General features: G+C 42.0%; 1 protein-coding gene across 2 annotated transcripts in view; it reads left to right on the plus strand.

The window, feature by feature from the left end:
• The window catches only part of LOC104941699 (gamma-adducin-like), a 42,856-nt gene that overhangs the window by 23,159 nt on the left and 7,924 nt on the right, over nucleotides 1–11,773 (plus strand). For both annotated transcript variants that reach the window (XM_010766834.1, XM_010766833.1), the window contains exons 6-13: nucleotides 321–470; nucleotides 832–975; nucleotides 1,742–1,840; nucleotides 2,965–3,138; nucleotides 5,483–5,737; nucleotides 6,152–6,256; nucleotides 6,944–7,030; nucleotides 8,633–8,756. In XM_010766834.1, coding sequence (XP_010765136.1) covers nucleotides 321–470; nucleotides 832–975; nucleotides 1,742–1,840; nucleotides 2,965–3,138; nucleotides 5,483–5,737; nucleotides 6,152–6,256; nucleotides 6,944–7,030; nucleotides 8,633–8,756 — 1,138 coding nt within the window. The remainder of the gene's footprint in view (nucleotides 1–320; nucleotides 471–831; nucleotides 976–1,741; nucleotides 1,841–2,964; nucleotides 3,139–5,482; nucleotides 5,738–6,151; nucleotides 6,257–6,943; nucleotides 7,031–8,632; nucleotides 8,757–11,773) is intronic.

Here is an 11,773-nt window from a genome sequence, read left to right on the forward strand (position 1 = left end):
GGGCGAATGCCCGATGGCACCGATGATAACAAGATGCCCTCACGATTTGGCAAGATGCCCTCACGAGTGCCTTACGAAGTTGCTGCTCACGAAGTTGCTGCCGGAGCCTGAGAAACTCCACCGGCGGTCATATGATGGCTTAAGATGCCCTCACGAATGGCCCGATGTTGTTAGGATCAGAGCCGAATTTGAGTGTCAATTTCGGCACAGTGTGTCAGGGGCTTTAAGAAACTGAAATACAGTTGGAGTGAAACAGCTTTACATCCAGCAGCTCCACCATGAGGCCCTCACTGACTTTGTCTCCTCTCCTCCTTCCCCAGGTGAAGGTGAACATCCTCGGGGATGTGATCGAACAAGGCACCACCAACCTGAGGATCGACCCCTCAGGTTTCAGCCCCCACGCTGCCATCTACTCCATGCGCCCAGACATCCGCTGCGTCATACATGTGCACACTCCTGCCACGGCTGCTGTGAGTTCAAGTTCCACTGTGAAGTTTTCAAACTGTTAGAAAATGGCTGTCAACGCAGCCGATTAACCTGCTGAACACCTGAAGCACTTGTTGACAGGGAATGTGAAAAACTGTTGGATTTTGAGTTGTCTCAGGGAGGTTTAGAAACTGGAATGGTGTAATTTTAACCTTGAATGCAAAGTAATAATGATTAGTAAACAGACATTGATATGGGAAGTGTTTTTGATATGCAACAAAAAGGCTAATTACAGATCAGTTCAGTGTATTCCTCACAGACACATCTAACAGACTCAGATGAATAAAACAGCTGTGATACACCTGTCAATGCGTCTGCTTTCTTCTCACTTTCCTCCTGCTTAAGGTGTCCTCTATGAAGTGTGGCATCCTGCCGATTTCCCAGGAGTCTTTGCTCCTGGGTGATATCGCCTACTATAACTACCAGGGCAGCTTGGACGAACAGGAGGAGCGCAGAGAGCTGCAGAAGGCCCTGGGGCCAACAGCGAAGGTAATGAAACCAAGAAAACCAAGCACTGGGGAAGGTTTTCCAGCTGGGTTAATCTTTCTAAAATGAAAAGCCTGCTTGTAAAAAATAGCTTAATTTACTTCTTGCCTGCAGTTAGATGAGAATTGGTCTAGCTTTGTATTGACTGCACAAAGACATGTAGAGGATGGTATTGACCTTCCCATCTAACACCCAACACAATTACAAACTATTCCTTTAACTATGTGCCCTCATTAATCCAAAATCCTCACACAGACAGCAGATGTAGACATGAAAATAAGAAAACATTTCAGGAAATAACAGTTTGTACGCCTTTGATGTGTAGACATGATATCTTGAGGTATTTTTAATTAACAGGCTCAGGAGAGGAGTGTTTTTGTTTCTTGTCATTGCAGTTAAGAATGATTATCAGGGTGGGGTTGATTTGGAGGATGAAACAGCAGCAGGACTGTCAAACCAGTCCTGATGTCAGTTACCTTATGTGCCTGCTTCTAACTGTCCCTACATGTGCCTCCCTGTGAGAGCATCTTGCTATTGGCTTTGTTTTATAATGATCAGAGTTCAACAGAATTTAATTTGGCAAAGAAAATAGGGAATTTCCAAGTTCTGTTGACATCATCTGGTCCAACCCTCAAAACAGATTATCTTTAATGGACATTTCTGGCATCCCTAATCTGTGTGTGTGTGTGTGTGTGTGTGTGTGTGTGTGTGTGTGTGTGTGTGTGTGTGTGTGTGTGTGTGTGTGTGTGTGTGTGTGTGTGTGTTTCAGGTTTTGGTGCTGAGGAATCACGGTGTGGTTGCTCTTGGTGAAACCGTTGAAGAGGCCTTTCACTACATCTACAATACCCAATATGCCTGTGAAATCCAGGTAGGGACAAACACATTCAACTGCTGCTGTTTTTGGAATCTAGGACATTCCAGCATCAGTGCTAAATATAATCTCCCCAAAGCCATTTTCACATTTCAACACTTTCACTATTTACTATTAAAACAGCACTCCATAGGTCATAATCTCTTGCCTCGTGGGTAATGTTGTCAAAACAGTCTCAAAGCGATGAAGGGAGTAAGTAGCTGAAATGTTGTTTTTGATATCGGTCCAGCGCAGCACGTAGAAAATGTTGTTCTTCCTTTAATGTATTGAGCCAGTCGGAAAGAATACAGAGGATTCCAGGAAGTCTGCACCAGGCAGGAGAAAATAATGATTATCATATAAGATAAATGTTATTGAGTTCTGTTCAATTTCTCTCGAGGGGGTACTTTTGTCAATAGTGTGTGTGGATAGTTTTGCTGAAATGCTAGCTTAAGGTAACAGATAAATGGTTAAAATGTCAGCTTAAAATAACACATGATTGTTGAAACATGGCAGTAAGAATCCAAACGTAATCCATCCAACATAAACACAGACAGTTTAACTGTATATATATCCACTTGTATATCATTTATTGTTGAATAATATCCCGTTTGAAATCTACTCAAAGGAACATAATGTGTCGCATACCTACAGTTTGTATCAGGATATGTTTAGCTATCAGACATGTTGTCACTTGCTCTGAGGAATATCATCATGTATCAAAGGTATTGTTACAGTTTGTGTGTTCGCTGTTGGACTCTTGCGTGTCTTTGTGTTCACTTGTACAGAGGATTTTAGAGATGTTGTTTTGTTCCTCGCTGTAACAGGCATACCAAATCTCCTGATTGACTCTCCCCGCTCAAGCATAAGAAAACATTAATCCATCCTGCCAAGCCCAGCTTAATTTCTATAAATAAATCCCCCCACCATGTTTGTTGTATGCCATGTACTGTATATCCGTTGGTGCTACTGTAGCTTTAGATTGAGGGGTTTCCCATTTTGGTGCAATGCTGCATATTCTCCCTTTCAACCGATGATGATATGACCCAGATGTAATGCTATGAAAGGTGTCTTTGTCTTTTTTTGTATTTTATTAGCCGCAGTGGATGCTCACAGACATTGTCCCCTCTTTGTGATTGTAGGTAAAGGCCATCTCGTGTGCTGGCGGCGTAGACAACCTGATAGTGCTGGACCAACAGAAGTACAAATCATCGACGCACGACGTGACCACAGCAGATATCAACATGTGTGGCCAGTACAAGTGGAAGTGTGGCGAGCTGGAGTTTGAGTCTCTGATGAGGATGCTGGATAACCTGGTGAGTCCACAGACATCAAACTGAGACTATCCCACATTCAACACAAACACACTGATAGGAAAATAACACTTATTTGATTATCAAATGACTCGGGGTCATTAAGCAACTTGATTGGATTAACCATTTTCACATCTGTTGTGTGTTTTATGAAGTGAGAATACTCAGAGGATTTATTTTCCTTTTTTGACAACATGATTTGGCCTTTTGAGAAATTTTAATACAAAACAAGTCCTTTTAAACTGATTTTGTATCAATTTTATTAAACGTAATGTCTGTTTGGCTTTGTCATTCATTACAAATAGAAAATAGCAACACAACCTATTAGCATTGCTTCAATGTATTACATTATTTTGTGCATATCCTCTGCAGGTTAACTCCTTTGGGGGTTGTTTTAATAATCACTCTTGTATTTGTTGAAATCAATTAAAGAGGGACTAGGTAGATACAATGTGCAGTGGTGGACACTGGGAGAACAGAGTTGGAAAAGAGCGCCCCCTACAGAAAGTAAAGTGTATTATCAGAAAATACGCGGGAAATGGTTAGGGTTAATGCTATGTGTGGGTACAAATGTCATTAAGTAAGCACAATATAGAACCAGCTTGAGGAGGGAGAGATTTAATTTAAAGGACACAATTATACACACTAATGTTGCATCACCACAAAGAGATGCTCTGTCGGCCATTGGTGAATGTCTTCACTCTTTCTCCGTCTGAGTTCCTCTTATCGTCTGTCTTACGGCCCTTCCACACAGCAGCTTTGAAAAAATCTGGAAAATCTTGGAGGTGGGCGTGTCTGAAAGCTTGGGGATTTTTTGCGAGGAACGCGACCAACAACCAATCACATGAATCTCCCGCCCCCGACATACAAACCAATAGCAATGTTAAAACGAAGTAAACTGGATATAAAATCCCCACACAGGTGAAAACCTACCAGTTTCACCCACTGTCTCTGCCACCTCCCTCCATGCCTGGTTCCTCCGGTTTGTATCCCGGTAAATAGTCTGGTCCTAAAGAACCGGGTGATTTGCTACCGTAATTTCTCGTTTGGAATATGAGAAAATGAACTGCAGTCTGGCTCTCCCAGCTTACACGCGGTTTGATTGGCTAGCGCTTGTACTGTCAGATTTGCATAAACGGGATTTGATTGGCTGACGCTTCCACCTCAGCTTCAAAAGTTGAACATTGCTCAACTTTTGAATCCTGAAAATCCTGGAAATCCTGTAAATCTTCGCTTTGCTTCCCCACAATGCAGTTCGGCGAAAAGCGAGGCAAAGTGACGTCACCCCATTCAAAGTGAACGGGCAGAGAAGCGTTGGAAGCGTTGGAAGATTTTTTTAAAGCTGCTGTGTGGACGGGCCGTAAGTCTCGTCACTACTTGTGTCACCTTTTTACACATCCGACACTCTTCATCTCACTTATTTCTTTGTTTTTCTGCTCTTTCCTCTTTTGAGTCACTGCCTCTCAGCACTTTGAGACTCTAACCAGCTCATCCCAGCGTCATTGCTATCTTTCCTGACACCTCATTATCGCAGAATTTGTATCTGATAAGCCCTTGTTTTCAGTACAAGACCCAGAAAAGTTACGAGAAAGAGTGGGGGGGAATTACTGTAACTACTCTCCACATCCCTTACTAGCCACAGGTTTACAGATCCAAAAAACGAGCTGATTAAACGTGTAGAAAATGGGCGAATGTGAGTCAAGATGTTGCGGGGAAAAGAACAGCTCAGCTGACTGTCTGCATAAAAAGAAGGGGGGTCAATTCAAGTTAAAAGGTCCACTGTGACAATGGTGCTGACATGAATAGAGAAGGACTAAACGGAACTTCACTGTCAAGCCGAGTGTGGAAAAACGTTCTGACGAACAGCAGGACCAAGTGAGAGTTCAGCGAAGGAGAGATGAGAATAAAGAGGAGAGGGATGACTGGTGGAGGGGGGATGGAGAGAGAGGGTCAGACAGGAAATGGCTCTCTCACTCTGTCCTCTGCTGCCAGAACCCTGTGGTCACACCACTGTTTCTCTCTTTCTCTTCCATTTCACTAACTGCGACACTGGCAGCTCAACAAGAGTCACAGAACAAATGCTCATTTCTGATCCTTCTGGTGCAAAAACGAAACACTGAATGCATCATTATGCATGTATAATGAAGTGAGCTACGATCTAACACCATTTATAATTCTAGTGGTGTAAACAGGATGGACCACAGGTCAAATGGGGACTGCATAAACACATCAGAAAATAACAAATGTATGAATTAGCCTCCATTGGATTCTTTTTCCCTGGTCATTGCAAAACTTTAAACTCATACGAAAGGAAACAGACTAATTGTGATCTTGTTTCCTGTGTCAGGGCTACAGGACGGGTCACGCCTACAGACACCCCATCATGCGAGAGAAGCCCAGGCACAAGAGCGAGGTGGAAATCCCCGCCACGGTCACAGCGTTCATGTTCGAGGAGGACGGGGACTGTGCCACGCGGCTGCCCTTCAAGTTCCAGCAGCAGCGGCAGCAGAGGGAGAAGACGCGCTGGCTCAACTCGCCTAACAGCTACACCAAGGTCAACGTGGAGGGCGGGGAGGAGCGCTACAACAGCAGGACCACCACGGTGAGTGTGTGTGTGTAAGATGATTTGAAAGACATGAGGTATTGTTTTCATTTCTAAAGGTTTGGAGATAGCTGATCACTGATCTTTTTCCTAAGGGTTTAGCATGTTCATTTACATTCATGATAGCCTGACTTGTCATCCAGTTTATTGTACTTGAAAGTACTTTGTTTTGACTGGTTGATCCTGAGTGGTTAAAACCTGATACCAGGTCGCCATCTACTGGCTGAATAAAGAACTGCGTTTATTTTTTACTCAGTTTCCCAGGTTCATGTTTCCAGCTATTTAGTGCCTTAATTAAAGTGTTATATAAATGGGTTCTCATATAAATTGTCTTAGTAGAGTTCATACGTATATTTACAGTTTTGGCTGGTTTTTGTTTTGAACAAATAGTGTTTATCTTACTTGTTTTCACAGTGGATGAAGGCTGAAGAGACAGGAACCCCAATCCGGATCGAGGACCCCAATCAGTTCGTCCCTCTCAACACAGATCCCAGTGAGGTGCAGCAGAAGAGGAACAAAGTGAGTCAAACTCCTCTCTTTAACTTCAACTTAACTTTAACTTTTGGTACATCTTGTAAAAAAATATACATGACATATACTGTATATATCCTATGTGAGTGGTGTAGACAGGCTCTCCCCTCCTTATTTTACATGTCGACACCAGGACTTTTTTGAGGAGATGCAGTGTTTACCAAAATACAAGCTGAAACAACACAGTGTTAATTTCTCCTCATGCAGTCTGCTCTGTGTGCAGGGCATATACCTTCTCTTTCTCTCGCTGTACCAAACAGCTTTACTGTACTAAGCTTTTCAAAAATGTGCTCCACTTCCCCTATAATTTGATAGCGTGGCGAAACTTCCTGTAACTGTTCCAGAAGTCTGAACCATACAAGAAACGTTTAACATTCAATACAAAGTGGATCATGGTTCAGTTATCTTCAGCACAACACCACTTCTTTATGTAGGTCCAAGTTCAGCATTCTGGGTCAGACGAGGTTTCACATCTGTACTTTTGGTTTGGAACCGAAACATTTGAAAGACACAAAACAACGTAGGTGTGAAAGGGCCCTCAGTGAGCACTGGACCATACAGGTTGTTCTGTCATTTATATTTGAAGTCTGAATCGTCTTGACCTCAGTTTTAAATCAAAGAAAGTCACTAGTAACTTTTCCTGATGACTTCATTGTGTGTTTTGTCCTATCTCAGATCAGAGAGCAGAACCGGTTTGATATGATGACGTCCGGGCCGCGCTCTCAGCACCTTGCAGGAATCCCCATTGATGAACCGCGACGGGTAGGGGCTTCTTCCATTTTCATAACTTCAAATCAAAAATACACTTTGTTTGCTAACCTTAAAACCTGATTTTGGTCTGGTTTTGTCTGGTTTTGTTGAATGTCTACACTTGACCTGTAACACAATAAATAACAATAAGCATTGTTTGATTTAACAAACCAAACAGATTTCCTTTGCTTCCTGCTGAAAGGGGTATCAGTTCACTGCAAGTTCTTTGGCAGCAAAAATTAGAGCTTCATGGATTTTTAAGGCATTTTTCCATTATTTGAATTTACAAATTACACACAGCATACAGCATATACATTACTGATGTTCTGAAGTGTGAAGTGTGTTTCTTTCCATTTTGTTCAGAATCAGAGACTTTGACATATTTGACACTACACATGTAGGTCGAAGGATTCTGGCAAATTAAAAATTAAATTAAAAAAAGCTCCAGTATGTGTCGGTTTTTTGGCCACCGGTTTATTGCAGATTACCACTCGAGCTCCCTGCTGCACTAAAGCAACACTGCACATTTCCCTAATTAGTTTTTTATTGAGCAATAACTCAAAGGTGTTCTCAGTTGTTCTGGCTGATTGGACACAAGTGGAAACACCTGTGTCGGCGTTCCTTTGGTGCGTTTAATCATCTACATCAGGAGCGGAGACAGTCTAATGACACCTCTCAGCCACCAGGAGGAGGCAAGAGAGAACATTTAGCAAAGGCTCAAGGAACATCTAGTAGGTTGGAACTGTACATAGCTATTAAGAGGAAAGATGTAATAAACAGCGATAAATAAATAGGAAAGACACAAGTGTAGACGTTCTCAATGCTGATGGTTCTGTGGCTGGTGTCTTGTTTTTGAAGGATCTGGTGCAGATAAACCTTCTGGTAAATATCCACAAGTGTTTTTACATTTTTTCCATTTCAGTGGTGTCTTTTTTGTTCACACCTTTTTCCCCTGTTCAGAACAGAAAGACATTGCATGTTTTTATCATTATGTCATTCTTGATGATTGACACAGAATTTTCACAAAATGTCCTTTTTGTTTATTCAAAGTTGAACTTGTTGTTTTCCTGCGTGTGAGATTTTGAAATGAGTTGTTATGTCTGTGCATGATGTTTTAAGGAGATATTTTAACACATCTAAGCAGACATGTTGTTATATGTGTTTTGTACTGTAGGTGTGCATGCATGACTTGTGAGTATGATGGTATGATGCACTAGTACACGTGTCGTGCTTTAACAGTGTTCATGTTTCCACAGTCTGTTAAAAAGATGTTGGTCTGCAGACTAATTGGTTGAGAGTCTCTGCAGGGATAGTGATAACATGAGTTCTGAGTGATGTGGTCGACACTTTTATCTTTATATGAGCCGCCTGAGTTTGGTTGTAATTACCCACTCAGACAGTGGGTTTGTGCGGCTTTGGGAGTACGTGTACGTGTACGTGTACGTGTGTGTGTGTACTGTATGATCGTGTTGGTGTTTAAAAAACGTGTTTGTGTTCCAGAAGAAGAGAAAAAAAAAGTATCTGTTTTTTGCATGTGCATGAATGTATTCCTGCCCTGAAGAGTGTGTGTGTGTGTGTGCTCCCCTCTCACCCGTCTCCCTGTCTCCCCCTCAGCCATACGTGCCCACAGAGGAGGAGCAGATGGCTCCCCTGCCTCCAAACCCCTTCAGTGAGCTGTCGGAGAAGGAGCCGCACGAGTACCACAAGAACGTGGAGAGGAGGCAGCTCGGCCCCAGTGGTACGACACACACACTTCAAAACACACACTTGGAAATACATGAAAACGCAAACACACCAGTGCAGATATTCATAGGTGTGTGGATTTTATTCAGAAATATTTCATGCTCAACTTGAAAACACCAAACCCAGTCACACTGAGAGACATGGACTACACACACACACACACACACACACACACACACACACACACACACACACACACACACACACACACACACACACACACACACATACAGTCGAGTGACTTTTACTCAATGCCAAAAACTGTGAGCCGCAGACAACCCTACCGATATGTAAAGGATATTGTAAGGACAGATTATTGTACAGATTTCAATCAATCAATCAATAATCAATCTGTGAAGTCACAATTTAGAAAGCTGCAGAAAGAGATTGGAGCTAGCGAGATTTGTCACCAGATTTCAGCGAGCAGCCGGTCTTTGCTGTCCCCAAAGATGTCCCTGCTGATATATCATCAGCCAACATATCGGTTTATATTTTGGCAGAAAGTTCAATTTTCCGCGTTTATGTTTTTATATGTAGGATTTTAACGCATCATGTTAACCTTAATTTCTCTTTACATTTCACAAAATGCTGCTATTACGGTTGTCTAAGTCAAATTATTTTTAAAACTATGAGAAAATCCCCCACTGCCGGCACAGTATCTTTATCGAAACTCAACTCAAAACAACATCTGAGGTTTCAACGCGAAAAGCATTTGTTTAAACAAATAATATTGTCAAATATACAATTATCATATTCAACCCTCCTGTTGTCTTCGGGTCAAATCTGACCGATTTACTACTTTCATCAATCATAACTTTTTTGTTTTACAATCGACTGCATTAAGGCTTCATGATATCCTTCACAGTAGACATTTGAACATATACAATTGTTGATCACCACTTTCATTACATTTGGGATGATTTAGTCAACTTTGTAACACCCATGGTGTTCCCGGCTCTAAATGTGTTCCCCCCCCCCCCTTATGTGCCCAATCCCCCCATGTGAATCACACCTGGCACACACAAACACACACAATAGAAGGGTTAAATGTTTCCAAAATATTTCACTACCCTCAAAAAATCTTTTCAGTGAATATAATAATATCAAAGTGCCAACGCACACCAGGATACTAGGTTAGACGCTGATTTATTAACAGGTTATTTTAAAAATAAGCCCCCATAGATCTCTCCTGTAATCTTTCAATAAATACAAAATATGCCTTCCTTAATCTCCTGGTGTGTGCTGTAACTTTGATTTATTTTGGTTGACTTAACCCGGCCCAGCTGGCACCGAGGAGAGGAGCAGCGCTCTGCGCCGGGTTTCTTCAATTCCTCTTTAATCTCGCAGATAACTCTCTCTAACAAGTATCAGGCTTCTTCCCACTATAGTTGGCTCCATGAGCTTTTTCATTTGTCTGGGAGACTTTCAACTGCAGAAAAAGAAGAGACCCTCTCCTCCAGATGTGAGCATGTCCTGCTGAAGCTGTTAAAGTTGTTAACAAGCACCATCTGACAACGTCAAGCACTCATAATCGGCTAAAACAGCTGGAGCAGATTTCAAACTGAGCCTGAAACCAAATCAGGATTTCTTTAAAGTGGCAAGCTGCTTCTCCTCGTCGTCTTTAAACTTTGATTTGCAGATTGATTTCTGAACATTTTGAGTTTATATCTGTAGTCTCTCAGCAGTTTTATAATATCAGGGCCTGTTGCGCTATCGCCTTAGCAGCGACCCCATGGGACGCTCCCATATTCTAACACACTGCCTGCCTCAGGTATCACATACAAACACACACACGCATCTACAGTGGGGCAAAAATGTATTTAGTCAGCCACCAATTGTGCAAGTTCTACCACTTAAAAAGATGAGAGAGGCCTGTAATTTTCATCCTAGGGGCTCGGGCCATAATTTGCCCGAGGCGGCCCGGCCTAATAATTTCTGTCACCCATTGCAATTTTGCAGGCTGCAATAGACTGAAAATAGCCATGACCTCTGTAAATTTTTTATATAACAGTATACATCATAACGAGTTGTATTTTGTAATATGAGCCGTCAAAATCAAATAGGTTGAGTTCAAAGGGATTATTACTGTTATTCTGATGTTGTAACGCAGATACTACACTAAACAGTCTCGGAAAGGGTTAGGTCTGCTCTAGAGAGAGAAGGGCAGACACCACGCTCCCCCCCCCGTCAAACCATTTCAGGAGGGACTGACACAATGTTCTGACAGGAGGCGACCAATCCACCGCATGAGACCCAAGACAGAAGTCCTGTTCTCACAACCTAAAAAACAATTTAACCTACCCTGAACTAAACTAAGTTATTAATCACTTAAAAAGCAGCAAACCACACAAACAAATTTATATAAACCGGAAACAGTACACTAACTGACTAAATGAGGTTCTATTTTCCAACACTTAATAGTAGATTACTAAACATACTACAAATAAATACAATTTCCAGTGAAACTTACTAAAATTGATTACTATTCATCATCTTTTTGATTATAAAATTTAAGCCCTCTGCCAGGGTGTAACTTAAAGCCTCTGGCCGAATCTGACATAAAAGCCCCTGCCAAGGGCCCTCCTACCACTTTTTTCAATCAGCTCTCGGACGGCGCGGCCCGTGCTTCTCACCGAAGCATTCTTCGTAAAAGTTCCAGGACCTCCACCGGGATCGGTCAGAGGTCTAGAGTTGGGGTATCTTCTTAGAAACCTCCTTCAACTTTCAGGGCACACGGAGTCGCATGTCGGGGGTTTTGTAGTGACGAGATCTCCATCTAACGTACCTCCTTACCCGGTTTTATCGGTCTTGTCACACACTTGGAATCTTTCTGAATGTCTTTCTGCAAACTGGAGACAGTAACGGTTGTTTCCCATATATTGGTTTCATAACTCTACTCTGAAAACAATAACTGGTTATATGAATAAAAAGGTGGTAGTAAACGTTTATTTAAGAAATTTTTAGCTTCTGGTTACACTAAAAGACCTTAACAAAACAAGAGTAAAACAGAGA

This window comes from Notothenia coriiceps, unplaced genomic scaffold (genome assembly GCF_000735185.1).
Source record: "Notothenia coriiceps isolate Sejong01 unplaced genomic scaffold, NC01 NC01_scaffold00003728, whole genome shotgun sequence".
NCBI classification, from domain to species: domain Eukaryota; kingdom Metazoa; phylum Chordata; class Actinopteri; order Perciformes; family Nototheniidae; genus Notothenia; species Notothenia coriiceps.